We start from the raw sequence: 17,256 nt of genomic DNA on the forward strand, positions 1-17,256 counted from the left end.
ACCTTTTGAATAACCTCTTATACATGGATTTCAAAAACGTTTCTGCATCAAAATAATCACTTTCAACAAACATTTTGAAGTTCTCTGTATTCTGGTAAGCAACAGCCATAGGAATCAGTGCTGGAATGGGAGGAAAGCACTCTAATTGTAGTTTTGCCACTGATTGTCCCTGTGTGCTGACACAATCCACAGCTCAATTTCTGGCTCCATAAAATAAACACTATCATGCTCATCGATCTCCTGAGTGCTGTGATAATCTGTTATTTAACACTTGTAACGTGTCTAGCAGATGGAAAGCATTTTTTATGAATGCTGAGTTTTGAATTACTGAAACTATGTACTTTAAGATCAACCTGTAACTCCAAAGCCTATTCTAACACATTTTACTTCTGAAACGGTCATCTTTTATTTCTGTTTAAAATTTAGTTGTAGTGAATTTTCATAATTTCATGTTGCTCAGACATTCATTTTGAATTTAAGTTGGACTCTCACACCAGAAGTACAGCTCCCATTTTTCCACAAACCTGTGAAGTATCCCTTCATGTCCTCTAAAATGGGAGTAGTTGTAATGCAAACACTTTGTACCTCCCATTCACTCACTCAACAAGACTTTATTAAGTACTTACTATATGTTAAGCACTGTTCAAGGGACCTGGGAAGCACTGATAAAATGGACCAAGAAATCTACTGTCACAGGGGCTAGTGTTGTGGTACAGCAGGTAAAAGTGCTGTTTGTGACACCAGCATCTCATATCAGAGTGTTGGTTCAAGTGCCAGCTGCTCTGCTTCCAATCTAGCTCCCTGCTAATGCACCTGGGAAGATGCATTAAGCAGAAGATGTTGCAAGTACTAAGGCAACTGCCACTCACATGGGAGACCTAGATGGAGTTCCTGGCTCCTGACTTCAGTCTGGCTTTGGAGTCATTTGGAGAGTGAACCAACAGATGGAAGATCTGTCACTCTGCCTTTTAAATAAATCAATAAACCTTTTTTAAAAAGAAAAGAAATCAATCCTTCTAGAGCTTACATTCTAGTAGGGAAATAGAGCAAGGCATAACAAATATAATTCATTTATAGTATGCTAAGAAAGGAAAAGCATTATGAATACAGGATAAAGAAGCATAGGTAAAGAGTGGGACTGTTAGGAAGTGATAAAATATAATTTTCAACATGGTGGTTACAATGGGCTTCACTGAGATAGAAAGGCTTGCTAAATATAAACAAACTAGCCACATACATATTGGAGAGAAGAGGAGTCAGTGCAAAGGCTGAGAGAGAGTGTGCCTGAAGTGTCTAAGGAACAAGAAGGCTGAAGCAGAATGGGGGCAGGGAAGGAGGTGCAGGGAAGCAGGAGATGAGTGCAATGTTACACAGTGGGTGGTGGGCCACACAGAGGGCACTGACAGCTTCAGTGGTGACTCACTGGAAGGATCTGGCTTTCTCCAAGTCAAAGCGGAAGCCAATACAAGGTTTTGAACAGAAGATTGACATGAGCTGACAGTAGTTTTAAAGGATCAGTCTGTGAAGAGGGAAGAGATTAGTCAAAGGAAAAGATCAGTTAACTCACTCAGTGACACCACTGAGTGACTGGCAAGGTGGAATAAACTCACTAAGACAAGTCGCCTTAGATACCTAACAACTAATCTCAGCAGGAGTTTGTTTCTTGCTAATATAGCATTCTTAGATACACAGGTCAGCAAGGCAACTGCCTTACATCTACAAACCTTCTATCTTACAGTTCTACTACCTCTTTAAGAAGACCTTGTTTTAATTTGAATTCAAACAGAAGTGAAAATGATACAGAAGCATTTAAGTGATACAAAGTTTTAATGGATCTAGCATAAAAGTTAATTTCTGTTCCACTAGAGAAAACTGCCACACAGACATAACCACATAATAGAACCTGGTGCATTTAGTCTAGTCAGGTTTCCAGAGAACAGAATAATGACTTTTGATGGATACTGAGCATTTTCCAACATTCAGCCCTGAATGGTAGCCAGGGAGACAGTTAAGAAGTGAAGGGTTCTGGTTGTTTTCTGAAGATAAACGCAGTATGATTTCCTGATGGGTAATCTGACTTTGAAAAAAGTGAAAGATAATGTATGACTTTTTATCTCAGCGACTGGAAGTTAACTGAGATTTGGAAGGCTGTGCCAACAGTGGGTTTGGAGAGAAGGGTAAAGGTCAGTCGCATTTGAACATGCTACGAGGGCACTTGAAAACATTCATGAAGAAATGCATTTTATGATAGGCATGAGTCTATGTCTATATGATCCCAGGAATAGGCATTCCACGGTCCTCAAAGCAACATATTCCAAGCTAGCAGGGCTTCATCCTTATGGACCAAAATTAACGTGTTTTAATTCCATTATCCATGAACTCTCTGGAGTACCCTCCTATGTGTAAATAGGTATGTGTAAATATCTCCCATGTGAGATATTTACTAGACACCTGAGACAGGATGCACAATATACCGCTGGACAGACTAGGATTGGGTTGAGACAACTGAACTGGAAATTTAAGGTACATTAAAACTTGAAACTGGGGGCCAGTGCTGTGGCATAGTGGGTAAAGCTGCCACCTGTGGTACCGGCATCCCATATGGGTCCAAGTATGATTCTCGGTTGCTGCATTTTGATCCCGCTCCCTGCTAAAATGCCTGGGAAAAGCAGCATAAGATGGCCCAAGTCCTTGGGCCGCTGCACCAACGTGGGAGACCTGGAGGAAGCTCCTGACTCCTGATGACCCAGCACTGGCTGTTGTAGCCATGCGGGGAGTAAACCAGTGGATGGAAGATCTCGATCTTGATCTCTCTCTCTCTCTCCTGTGTTTCAAGTAAATAAATAAAATTTTAAAAAATATTAAGAACTAGCCGGCGCCATGGCTCAACAGGCTAATCCTCCACCTAGTGGCGCCGGCACACCGGGTTCTAGTCCTGGTCGGGGCGCCGGATTCTGTCCCAGTTGCCCCTCTTCCAGGCCAGCTCTCTGCTGTGGCCCAGGAGTGCAGTGGAGGATGGCCCAAGTGCTTGGGCCCTGCACCCATGGGAGACCAGGAGAAGCACCTGGCTCCTGCCTTCGGATCAGCGAGATGTGCCGGCCGCGGCAGCCATTGGAGGGTGAACCAACGGCAAAGAAAGACCTTTCTGTCTGTCTCTCTCTCTCACTGTCCACTGCCTGTCAAAAAATAAATAAAAAATAAAGAACTGAAACTGGTAAAATCACCACAGAGTAATTACAGGTAGAAAAGAAAGGTTCGGGGCAGGTGCTGTGGCGCAGCGGATTAAAGCCCTGGCCTGAAACACCGGCATCCCATATGGGCGCCAGTTCGAGACCCAGCTGCTCCACTTCCAATCCAGCTCTCTGCTATGGCCTGGGAAAGCAGTAGAGGATGGCCCAAGTCCTTGGGCCCCTGCACCTGCATGGGAGACCCAGAGGAAGCGCCTGGCTTTGGATCAACACAGCTCTGGCTGTTGCGGCCATCTGGGGAATGACCATCAGATGGAAGATCTCTCTCTCTCTGCCTCTCTTCTCTCTGTGTAACTCTGACTTTCAAATAAATCTTTGAAAAAAAAAAAAAAGGTTCAGTGACTGAGCTTTGCAGAACCTCAAAGTCAAGACATCAGGAAGAAAAGGAACCACAGAAGTGAACTGGAAACACCTAAAGAATGAATGTAGGCTGGTGCCACGGCTCAACAGGCTAATCCTCTGCCTAGCGGCACTGGCACACTGGGTTCTGAAAGTCCCGGTCAGGGCGCCGGATTCTGTCCCGGTTGCCCTTCTTCCAGGCCAGCTCTCTGCTATGGCCCGGGAGTGCAGTGGAGGATGGCCCAAGTGCTTGGGCCCTGCACCCCATGGGAGACCAGGAGAAGCACCTGGCTACCAGATTTGTTTGTGGAAGTCACTAGTAAGCTTGCTAGAGCGGTAGTTCTGTAAAAGCCTGACGGGTAGGATTAAGAGAGAAGCAGGAAATGTAGGACTGGAGACAGTCAGTACAGAAAACAGTTTCCTTTTTTATAACACAAAGGGGAGCAAAGAACCTGTACAGAGCATACAGAGAAAAAAAGCAGGGCCGGCCCGCGCCGTGGCTTAACAGGCTAATCCTCCGCCTTGCGGCGCCGGCACATCAGGTTCTAGTCCCGGTTGGGGCACCGGATTCTATCCCGGTTGCCCCTCTTCCAGGCCAGCTCTCTGCTATGGCCCGGAAAGGCAGTGGAGGATGGCCTAGGTCCTTGGGCCCTGCACCCGCATGGGAGACCAGGAGAAGCACCTGGCTCCTGCCTTCGGATCAGCGAGATGCGCCAGCCGCAGTGGCCACTTGAGGGTGAACCAACGGCAAAAAGGAAGACCTTTCTCTCTGTCTCTCTCTCATACTATCCACTCTGCCTGAAAGAAAAAAAAAAAAGCAGGGCCAAGAAAATCTTGAAGATGGGGAGAACAAGGCGTTTGTGTGCTGAATGAAACCATCACAAAGCCCATGAGAGTATTTTAGGCATGGAAAGCCAAGACACTCTGGCAAAAAAAAAAAAAAACAAACAAACAAACCACCTAAATGAAAGATCTCTGTGAGTGATATCCCAGTAGAAAGAAAGGGCCACCAAAGAAGGAGGTACCTTTCTCTGAAAGGAGGAGAGAACTTCCACTTTGACCATCACCTTGTCTAATTAAGATCAAAGTCAGCAAACTCAAAAGGCTTCCATAGCCTTGGCAGCTCATGACTAGAGCCTAGGGAGATTACTGATGCCATAAACAAGAGTGTCAAATTGTTAAGTCAACAACAGGAGTTACTGTGCACTTATTCCTCATGTAGGATCTCTGTCCTTAATGTGTTGTTCAATGTGAATTAATGCTATAACTAGTACTCAAACAGTATTTTACATTTTATGTTCTGTGTGGGTGCAAATTGATGAAATCTTTATTTAATATATACTAAATTGATCTTCTGTATATAAAGAGAATTGAAAATGAATCTTGATGTGAATGGAATGGGAGATGAGTGGGTGGGAGGGAAGTTATGGGGGGGGAGAGCCATTGTAATCCATAAACTTCGGAAATTTACATTTACTAAATAAAAGTTAAAAAAAGAAAGTTATTTAAAAAATAAAAATTTTTAAAAATTAAAAAAAAAAAAAAGAAACCATCATATAGAAAGGAAAAAACTGGGGGCTGATGCTATGGCGCAGCGGACTAAGCCTCCACCTAGAGCACTGGCATCCCAAATGGGTACTGGTTCAAGTCCCAGCTGTTGCTTTTCAGATCCAGCTCTCTGCTATGGCCTGGGAAAGAGAAGATGGCTCAAGTCCTTGAGCCCCTGCATCTGCATGGGAGACCTGGAGTAGCTGGGCTTCAGATTGGCCCAGCTCCGACTGTTGCAACCATTTGGGAAACAAACCAGGAGGTGGAAGAACTTTGTCTTTACCTCTCTTTGTAACTCCCTCAAATAAATAAAGAAAATCTTTTAAAAAAAGGAAAAAAGTGTAAATGGAGGACAAGGCAGAAAGGCCTGGATTTGATCCTTAAATAAATGAGAGAAGAGTGAAATGTAACATAAAAGGCTGAATATCATCTATGACAAAGGCAAAACAGAATACATGGATCTAAAAGCCGAGGGCTGGGTAGATGTGGTGCTGAAGTTTGTGTAAATTCCCTTCTGCTTTATTCAGGAGTAAACTAGGATACACGATTATAAGCTAATAACTAGGAGACACGGTAAGGAATTGAAGGGTTGAGAAAAGAGAAAAAGGATGAAAGGGGCTACCAGGGAGCATTTTGTTTTTTCTCTAGCCATATTCAGTCCCCTGATAGTATATTCAGAGTGGGCAGAGATTTAAACATGATTGAGGTTCGGTCAAGCATGTATGACAGTAGAAATCATCAGAGGAGCCAGCTGGTGTCCCAAAATCAACTAGATTTCTCCCTCCATTACTACCCAGTCCCTAAGTCCTGCATATTCTACTCTTTGACACATTTCCTGTTGGCTATTCTCAGAACCAGTGTTTCAAAGGCCCTTTTCACCTATCATTAGGGTTGCTGGCAATAGCTTCCTAAGGCAGTCTTTTTGTCTCTGAAATATCCATCCTCCTTCCTGGTCCATGTTCCACAATGCAATTTGACATTCTTTTCTCTGCTTGCATGCTTTTTCTCTGCTTAAAATGTTTGCACTGGTATTTGGTATACCAGCTGAGACACCAGTTAGGACGTGAGCAGCTAAGGGAAACTAGTAAAAAAGTAGAGGAAATGCATTCTTAGGGGAGAGTTGGAGCGAAATCTGCAGTAGAAATTCTACAGAATGAAGAGGTGACATTGTGGATCAGCATGGAGGTGTGTATGCACAGCAATGAGTGTGGACACAACACACGATACCCACCACTGAGGGCCAGATAAAGAGCCAGCCTTGGAGAGTGAGATAAGAGCAGGCTACAGCAGCTCAGGCCACTAGTGATATTGCCAGAGGGACGGCCTGGCAGATCACAATGTATCTGAGTCCAGCAAGAGCCATAAGGGTACAGGGTACCCGCCTAACCTAGCAAAAAAAAAGGTAGCTGTCTCTTTCCCCACAACAGCGCCCAGCAACCAGCTGGGAGAGGATGCCATCTCAACACCAGTAGCAGCTGGGGTGACTCATGTACACACACCCTGCAACGGCCACAGAGAACATGTGATTTTGACACCAGTAGCGGCTTCAGCAGCTCTTGTGCACATGCAGTAACTGGTGGGGAGAAGGCGCCATTTTGACACGAGTAGTGGCCTGTCGACACTTATGCATGCATGTGATCCACGGATTTTACCAAAGGGAAAAATATATTCCATGCTAAAAGAAAGCAAAAATAAGCAGCTGTGTTTACTCTAGCATCAGACAAAACATACTTTAACACAAAAACTGTTAAAAGAGATCAAGACAGGCATTATGTAATGATTAAGGGATCAATTCAACAGGAAGATGTCTATAATAAATGTATATGTACCAAATGCCAGGCCACCTGGCTGTTTAAAAAAAATATTAATGGATATAAAGGGAGGCACAGACTCCAATACAATAGTAATGGGGAATTTCAACACCCCACCTTCACTAATGGATAGATCAACTAGACAGAAAACCAATAACAAAAGCAACAGAGCTGACTTACACTATGGACTAAATGGACCTAACTTATATCTACAGAACCTTTCATCCCCCATATTCTTTTCATCAGTGCATGGAACTTCTAGGATAGACCAGTGCTAAGCCATAATGCAAGTCTCAGTAAATTTGTAAAAACCACAATCATATCATGCATCTTTTCTGAATTTAATGGAATGAGCTGGAAATTAACAACCTAAGAATCTCTAGAACATATGCAAACACATGGAGACTGAACAACATGCTCTGGAATTAGCAGTAGGTCATAGAAAAAATCAAAAGAGAAATAAGAAAAATTTCTGGAAATGACTGAAGATAACTCAACATATTAAAACTTATGAGATGCAGCAAACGCAGTGTTAAAAGGGAAGTTTATAGCAATTAGCATCTACATCAAGAAATAGACTGCATCAAATAAATGAGCTATTAATGCATCTTAAGGACTTAGAAAAACAGCAACAAATCAAACCTGAAATTAATAGGAAGAAAGAAATAACTAGAGCAGAAATAAGCAGGATTGAAACAAAAAAAAAAATTACAAATGATCAGTGAAATGAAGAGCTGGCTTTTTGAAAAAATAAACTAAACTGATACACCATTGGCCCAATTAACAAACAAACAAAAAGGTAGGAGAGAAACCCAAATTAATAAAAGCAGAGATGAAAAAGGAAATGTAGCAACAGATACCACAGAAATAAAAAGAATCACCAAGAATTAATACAAAGAGCTATATGCCAACAATTCAGAAAATCTGGAAGAAATAGATAGATTCTGGACACATAAAATCTACCAAAATTGAGTTATGAAAACACAGAAAACCTAAACAAACAGACCAATAACCAACACAGAAAGTGAATCAGTAGTAAAGAGTCGCCCAAAAAAGAAAAGGCCAGGACCAGATGGCTTCACTGCTGAATTCTACTAAATTTTTAAAGAAGAACTAATTCTAATTCTTCTCAAACTATTTAAAACAATTGAAAGGGAGGGATCCTCCAATGAGGCCAGCATCACCTTAACTCCTAAACCAGAAAAAGATCAAACAGAGAAAGATAACTACAGACCAATATTCTTGATGAATGTAGATGTAAGAATCCTCACAAAATGCTACCTAATCAAATCCAACAACACATTACAAAGATCGTTCACCCAGACAAGGTGATTTATCCCTGGTGTGCAAGAATGGTTCAACATTCACAAATCAATTAACAAACTGAAGAATAAAAACCATACGATTATCTCAACAGATGCAAAGAAAACATTTTATAAAATACAATATCCTTTTATTGGTCGGCGCCGTGGCTCAACAGGCTAATCCTCCGTCTAGCGGCGCCGGCACACCAGGTTCTAGTCCCGGCTGCGGCGCCGGATTCTGTCCCGGTTGCCCCTCTTCCAGGCCAGCTCTCTGCTATGGTCCAGAAGTGCCGCAGAGGATGGCCCAAATGCTTGGGCCCTGCACCCATGGGAGACCAGGAGAATCACCTGGCTCCTGGCTTCAGATCAGCGTGGTGCGCCAGCAGCAACGTGCCTGCCGCGGTGGCCATTGGAGGGTGAACCAACGGCAAAGGAAGACCTTTCCCTCTGTCTCTCTCTCACTGTCCACTCTGCCTGTCAAAAAAAAAAAAAAAAAAAAAAAAAAAAAAACCAATATCCTTTCATAAAACCTTAAGCTAATTTGATATAGAATGAACAATCCTCAACACAATCATGACAATGTATGATAAACCCACAGCCAGCATCTTACTGAATGGAGAAAATTTGGAAGCATTTCCACTAAGATGTGGATCCAGACAAGGATATCCACTTTTACCACTGCTATTCAATATAGTCCGAGAAGTTTCAGCCAGAACCATCAGGCAAGAAAAAGAACTCACTCAAAGAGATACAAATTGGAGAGGAGCCAACAGACACATGAAAAAATGTTCAAGATCACTAGCAATCAGAGAAATGCAAATCAAAACCACAATGAGGTTTCACCTCACCCCGGTGAGAATGGCTCACATTCAGAAATCTACCAACAACAGATGCTGGAGTGAATGTGGGGGAAAAGGGACACTAACCCACTGTTGGTGGGAATGCAAACTGGTTAAGCCACTATGGAAGTCAGTCTGGAGATTCCTCAGAAACCTGAATATAGCCCTACCATACAACCCAGCCATCCCACTCCTTGGAATTTACCCAAAGGAAATTAAACTGGCAAACAAAAAAGCTGTCCTCACATTAATGTTTATTGCTGCTCAATTCACAATAGCTAAGACCTGGAACCAACCTAAATGCCCATCAACAGTAGACTGGATAAAGAAATTATGGGATATGTACTCTATAGAATACTATACAGCAGTCAAAAACAATGAAATCAGGGCCGGCGCCGTGGCTCAACAGGCTAATCCTCCGCCTTGCGGCGCCGGCACACTGGGTTCTAGTCCCGGTCAGGGCTCCGGATTCTGTCCCGGTTGCCCCTCTTCCAGGCCAGCTCTCTGCTGTGGCCGGGGAGTGCAGTGGAGGATGGCCCAAGTCCTTGGGCCCTGCACCCCATGGGAGACCAGGAGAAGCACCTGGCTCCTGCCATCGGATCGGCGCGGTGTGCCGGCCGCAGCGCGCCTACCGCGGCGGCCATTGGAGGGTGAACCAACGGCAAAGGAAGACCATTCTCTCTGTCTCTCTCACTCACTGTCCACTCTGCCTGTCAAAAATTAAAAAAACAACAACAACAACAAAAAAAAAACCACAATGAAATCCGGTCATTTGCAACAAGATGGAGGAATCTGGAAAACATTATGCTGAGTGAATTAAGCCAGTCCCAAAGGGACAAATATCATTATGTTCTCCCTGATCGGCGACAACTAACTGAGCGCCAAAGGGGAAACCTGTTGAAGTGAAATGGACACTATGAGAAACAGAGACTTGATCAGCTCTTGTCCTGACTGTTGATGTACAATGTAATACTTGTATCCATTTTAGTATTCTTTTTGTTCTAATACTATTGTTTGAACTCTGTAATTAACACACAATTATTCCTAGGTGTTTAAATTTTAACTGAAAACTGATCCCTGTTAGGAATTTGGAAAACATTATGCTGAGTGAAATAAGCCAGTCCCAAAGGGACAAATATCATATGTTCTCCCTGATCAGTGACAACTAACCGAGCACCAAAAAGGAAACCTGTTAAAGTGAAATGGACACTACATGAAACGGTGACTTGATCAGCCCTTGCCCTGACTGTTGATGAACAACTTAATACCTTATCCCTCTTAGTATTTTTTTTTAATTTATTTTATTTTATTTTTTAAATACTTTTGCTTGAATACTGTAATCAATACACAGTTATTATTAAATGTTGAAACTTAACTGAAAAGTGATCCCTGTTAAATATAAGAGTGGGACTAAGAGAGGGAAGAGATGTGCAATTTGGGACATGCTCAAGTTAGAAACATACCAGGGGATTCCAATTCAATCCTATCAAGGTGGCATGTACCAATGCCATCTCACTAGTCCAAGTGATCAATTTCTGTTCACAATTGATCATAATGATAGGACTAAGAGCCAAAGGGATCACATAAACAAGACTAGTGGCTGCAAATACTAACGGATAGAATAAAAAAGGGAGAGAACGATCCAACATGGGAAGCGGGATACACAGCAGACTCATAGAATGGCAGATGTCCTAAACAGCACTCTGGCCTCAGAATCAGCCCTTAAGGCATGCGGATCTGGCTGAAAAGCCCATGAGAGTATTTCAGGCATGGAAAGCCAAGACACTATGGCAAAAAAAAAAAAATGACCTAAATGAAATATCTCTGCGAGAGAGATCCCGGTGGAAAGAATAGGTCATCAAAGAAGGAGGTACCTTTCTCTGAAGGGAGGAGAGAACTTCCACTTTGACCATCACCTTGTCTAATTAAGATTGAAGTCAGCAAACTCAAAAGGCTTCCACAGCCTTGGCAACTCATGACAAGAGCCTAGGGTGATTACTGATGCCATAAACAAGAGTGTCAATTTGTTAAGTCATCAACAGGAATCACTGTGCACTTACTCCTCATGTGGGATCTCTGTCCTTAATGTGTTGTCCAATGTGAATTAATGCTATAACTAGTACTGAAACAGTATTTTTCACTTTGTGTTTCTATGTGGGGGAAAACTGTTGAAATCTTTATTTAATATATGCTAAACTGATCTTTATATAAAGAGAATTGAAAATGAATCTTGATGTGAATGGAAGGGGAGAGGGAGCGGGAAAGGGGAGGGTTGCAGGTGGGAGGGAAGTTATGGGGGGGGGGGTGAGCCATTGTAATCCATAAGCTGTACTTTGGAAATTTATATTCATTAAATAAAAGTTAAAAAAAAAAACAAATTGGAGAGGAGGAGGTCAAATTATCTCTATTTGCAGATGGCATAATTCTATATATGGGGGACCCAAAAGACCACTAAGAAACTACTGGAATTCATGAAACAGTTTGGTAACGTGGCAGGATATATAATCAACACACAAAAATCAATAGCCTTTATATACACAGACAATGCTGCAGCTAAGAAAGAACTTCTAAGATCAATCCTATTCACAATACATACAAAAACAATTAAATACCTTTGAATAAATTTAACCAAGGAGATGAAAGATCTCTATAATGAAAATTACCAATCATTAAAGAAAGAAATAGTAGAAAACACAAACTATCGGAAAAAATCTTCTATGTTCATGGATTGGAAGAATATCAAAATGTCCATTAAACCAAAAGAGATTTACAGATTCAATGATATCCTAATCAAAATACCAAGGACATTCTTCTCAGATTTAAAAAAAACACTGCTAAAGTTCATATAGAAACATAAGAGACCACAAATAGCGACAGCAATCTTACACAACAAAAACCCAGAGGCATCACAATACCAGATTTCAAGTCACATGACAGGGCAGTAATAATCAAAACATCCTGTTATTGGAACAAAAACAGACACATAGACCCTTGGAACAAAACGGAAACCCCAGAAATCAATCCACACATATATAACCAATGAATTTTTAACAAAGGAGCTAAAATCAATCCCTGAGGAAGAGACAGTCTCTTCAGTAAATAATGCCTAGAAAACTGGATCAACTTGTGCAGAAGTATGAAACAAGATCCATACCTTACACCTTATACAAAAATCAACAGTAACTGGATAAAGTATCTAAATCTATGACCTGATACCATCAAATTACTGTAAGAGAACACTGGGGAAACTCTGTAAGATATTGGCATAGTCAAAGACTTCTTGGAAAAGACCCCAGAAGCACACTCAATAAAAGCACAAATAGACTAATGGGACTACATTAAGCCAAGATGCTTCTGCACCACAAAGGAAACACTCAGCAAAGCGATGAGGCAGCCAAAAGAACGGGAAAAATATTTGCAAAATATGAAACTGATAAAAGATTAATATCCAGAATCTATAAGAGCTCAAGAAACACAACAACAAAACAAACAATCCAGTTAAGAGATGGGCAAAAGACTTAAACAGGCATTTTTCAAAAGAGGAAATTCAAATGGCCAACAGACACATTAAAAAATGTTCAGGATCACCAGGGAAATGCAAATCAAAACCCCACTAGGTTTTACCTTACCCCAATGAGAATGGCTCACACACAGAAATCAACAAATAAATGCTGGTGAGAATGTTGGGGGAAAGGTACCCTAATCCACTGTTGGTGGGATTATAAACTAGTACAGCCATTGTGGAAGACAGTAATTCCTCAGAAAGGTGAAAATAGAACAACCATATCACCCAGCCATCTCACTCCTGGGAATTCACCCAAGGCAAATGAAATCAGCAAATGAGTTATCTGTACTCCCACATTTATTGCGGATCAATTTCCAATAGCTAAGATATGGAATCAACCCAGATGTCTAACAACTGATGACTGGATAAAGAAATTATGGTACATGTACACTCTGGAATACTACTCAGCTGTAAAAAAAGAATGAATTCCTGTCTTAAGTAACAAAATGAATGCAACCGGAAACCATTATATTTAGTGAGATAAGCCAGTCTCAAAAAGACAAATACCATATGTTTTCCCTGATCTGTAGTAACTAATAGAGTACCAAAAATGTAATGTACAGGAGTGAAATTAACATTTGAGATTCAATGCCTATTTACAGTCCTAGTCTCTACTGTTGAGTATTTGTTGAACTCTGTACTTAGTGTAGGGTTAATCTTAAAGTAAATTGAAAGTAGATGATCGTAAAAATTAAGAGAGGGAATAAGAGAGGAAGCAGAAGGAAGGATGGTATTGTGGGCAGGAAGGAGGGTAGGGTGGGGAGTATCACCATGTTCCTAAATCTGTATATATGAAATTTATATACCTTAAATGAAATTTTAAAAAAATTAAAAAAGTAAAAATGACTTCATATTATCTAATATATAGTTTCATATTCAGATTTCTCTAACTGGGCTTAAAATTTCTAGCCTTAACACACACACACACACAGGACATTTAAGTTCAGGATCCAATCCAGATACAGACACTGAATTTGACTGCAGTCTCTTCAGTTTTCTTTAATTTTGGATGGCCTAACCACTGTATTTTATCCTTCTCACATTCTGTATTTGTCTTACTCATTTTATAATTAGATTTCAACATTTTTGGGAGAAATACTACACAGGTGACGTTTTGTGTATTCTGCTCTACCATTCCAGGTAATACAGCATTTGATCTCTTGGTTAAAGGTATGACTGCTAGATCTCCCCATGACAGATGTGTATTTTTCCCTTTACAATTAATAAATAATGGGCAGGATTAAACTTTAAGATCATGTGAATATCTTGTCTACCCATAGTCTTTTATTCAAAGTCTTTAACATCCAATGATGATCCTTGTCTGAATCAACCAGTAGTTTAAAATAGCAATATTAGAACTTTTATATTTGAACTGCCAGTCTTTCATAAACAAAAATTTCACGTTTCCTTTTTTCTCTCTTTGTATTGGGCTGGTTTTTTTTTTTTTTTTTTAAGAATCATTATGGTCTCATAAACTCTCCTTCAAGTTGTTAACTATCCACCACTTTTTTATATTCAAACTGTCCCAAATTTTGCCTTAAAATCCTTCAAGTAGGCTCTTGTATCTTTGTGACATGCTCCCCAACTAGATTTTGAAGACTTTTTTGCCTTCCTGATAAAACAGGATGTTCTAGGATTTCCCTGCCCATTGTTCTAGAATCACGAGTGGGCCGGCGCCACGGCTCAATAGGCTAATCCTCCACCTGCAGCGCCGGCACACTGGGTTCTAGTCCCGATTGGGGCGCCGGATTCTGTCCCGGTTGCTCCTCTTCCAGTCCAGCTCTCTGCTGTGGCCCGGGAGGGCAGTGGAGGATGGCCTAGGTCCTTGGACCCTGCACCCGCATGGGAGACCAGGAGAAGCACTTGGCTCCTGGCTTCAGATCAGCGCAGTGCGCCGGCCGCACCAGCCACTGAGGGGTGAACCAATGGCAAAGGAAGACCTTTCTCTCTGTCTCTATCTCTCACTGTCCACTCTGCCAGTCAATAAAATAAAATAAAATAAAATAAAAATTAGAATCACGAGTTTCTCTCAGGAGAAGTTGCTCCTCTTTGTACCAAGCAGTACTTAGAAAACTAAATCTGGATACTAGGCATATTCATTCTGACTGGGGCGCCACTGCTTCCAAGCCCTCTCCATGGACTGAGATAGAAAAATATCTTAAAAACCTATGCGTTCAGATCAACACCACCAATTTAACTTCAATACCATAATGTACTTCCTAGTTTTTCCCACTCCATAATTATGTCTCCTAACAACTGTGGCTCTCTAAACTCCAGTGTAATTACTCATTTGCTCTATCCTATATTACATAAAAAATAACTTCAAGAATACTGTACAAGAACCACTACCAACAACAAATCTACTAAGTATAGCTAAAGATCCTTTCAAGTTTTTTAGATTTATTTATTTATTTTAAGGACAGAGCTACAGAAAGGGAAGAACAGAGAGAGATATATATATCAATCTTGCATCTCCTGGTTCACCCCTCAAATGGCTGCAACAGCCAAGGCTAAGCCAGGCCAAAGCCAAGAGCCAGGAACTCCACCAATGTCTCTCAATGCAAGTGGCAGGGTCCCAAATACTTGGGCCATCATTCGTTGTCTTCCCAGGCACATCCACAGGTAGCTGGATTAGAAGCTGAGAAGGTAAATCCTGATCTTGCATTCCATTATGAGATGACAGTCACAGGAAGCAGTATAACTCACTGCCACAATGCCTGTCCCTTTTGAAGTTTTTGTCCTTAAAATATTTCTCTTCAAGTTTGTTTAATCAGGGTCTAAGGATATGGTTAGGTCACCATATGCAACATCAGCAGCCTAAATGATCACCAATTTCAGTCCTCACTTTTCTTCTGATCAAGCTCCCTGCTAATGTGCCTGCAAAAGCTGTAGAAGATGACCAAAGTACTTGGATCCGGCCGGCCACATGGAAGACCTGGATGGAGTTCCAGGCTCCTGCCATCAGAATGGCTCAGCTCCAGCCTTCGTAGCCATTTAGAGAGTGGTCCAGCAGATGGAAGCTCGCTCACTCTGTTTCCCTCTCTATCTGTAACTCTGTCTTTAAAACAAATAAATAAATATTTTTTAAAAAAAGTCTATACTATCAGAATAATGTTACAAGCTCTTTAAGTTAATTGTTTGGGTGATTATGAATTTGTTAAGTTCCTTTTTTTCTAACTATTTTCAATTTTAAGGTCTGCTTTATCATTTTAATTGTGTTGTTTGAATATGTGAAAACACATAGTTCAGCAGCCACAGCTACAAATACAAAAGCAACTCCTCAGAGACATCCCCATCTCCTCCAGCGCTCCTCACTCATACCCTACAATAACTACTTCACTGGTCTCTGGTTTCATCTTTCCTGTTTTTCTTTTTCAAAAATAAACTACATTTTGTCTTATTTTGCTGTTCTTTCTTATAAGAAAAGAACAATACTTATATATATATACATTTTATATCTGGAAATAATTCCTTATCAGTTCACAGAAATCTTCCTTATTCTTTATAATATAAAATATATAATTTATATATTATATATTTAATATATAATTCATATATAATATAAATATAAAATATAATAGCCTATTCTACTCAATTATCTCCTATGGACAGATTTTTAGGTTTTTTTCCAAAATTATGCTAATACTAATAATCCTAACACGAAAATCTTAGAGCATATATTATTCTGTTATTTGTAAAGGTAATTCATCAGAGTAAATCCCTGGAATTTAGGCTGGCAAGTCAAAGGGTAAATCCAAGTATACTTTAATTAGGTATTACGAACTCTTATAAAGTCTTTTGCCAATCTGCAAGATGCAAATGCTACCTCTGCATGTTTTAATTTTAATTTCTTTTATTATCAAAGAAACAACATTTCATATACTGTCACATGTCATCTCTTTTTCTGGTTAAATTATCCATGTCTTGTTCATTTTCTAAAATCATGACATAAATCTTGCTTTTAATGGAAAAAAATAATTCAGTAATTCACAGTGAGATTTTAAACTTAAAAAATAAGGAATAAAACAAAAACTGAAAAGCAATGCACAAATTAACGGAAAAGAATACATCAGTTAAAACTATACTGTCATATCGTACACTATGTTCCAAATGGACCATTAAAAAGTGGCAGCTATGTCAAATGAGAAGAATGTTAAGAAAACTGCATTCAGGCTACAATTTTATGATGCTAACTAGCATAAATGGTTAATCCCACAAATAACCAAGTCACTGAGGAAGGTAAAAGTCTGAGAAACCGATACTTGAGAGGCCTTTCAATGTAATGGTTACACTATACCCACCTCACATGTACAGGTAACTCTTCGAGGATGAGGGGCTTCCTGTTGCAGCTGGTACACTGTGAGAAGTCAGAAAAAAAAAATTAGTTTCCCTTATATAGGATTTACAAATGCCTTCAGAATAACAAACTGGCTGCTTTGTATGTTCACAAGAACACTGGTACAGAACTATGTCATGAACAAAACAAAGCAAGTAAATCCAATCTGAGTCAGTGAAAGCCAAGGGGTGAGCACACACAGAAAGAGCATAATCCACACGAGTGTCCTTTACCTTACAACAAATCAAGGCTGGATACTTAGCGCT

At 40.6% G+C, this 17,256-nt stretch overlaps 1 protein-coding gene across 1 annotated transcript in view; it reads right to left on the minus strand.

Annotated features, from left to right (window-relative positions):
• CHN1 (chimerin 1) overlaps nucleotides 1-17,256 on the minus strand; it is a 234,226-nt gene that overhangs the window by 152,449 nt on the left and 64,521 nt on the right. The window contains exon 3 of the mRNA XM_062200515.1: nucleotides 16,956-17,011. Coding sequence (XP_062056499.1) covers nucleotides 16,956-17,011 — 56 coding nt within the window. The remainder of the gene's footprint in view (nucleotides 1-16,955; nucleotides 17,012-17,256) is intronic.

Source organism: Lepus europaeus, chromosome 1, assembly GCF_033115175.1.
Source record: "Lepus europaeus isolate LE1 chromosome 1, mLepTim1.pri, whole genome shotgun sequence".
NCBI classification, from domain to species: domain Eukaryota; kingdom Metazoa; phylum Chordata; class Mammalia; order Lagomorpha; family Leporidae; genus Lepus; species Lepus europaeus.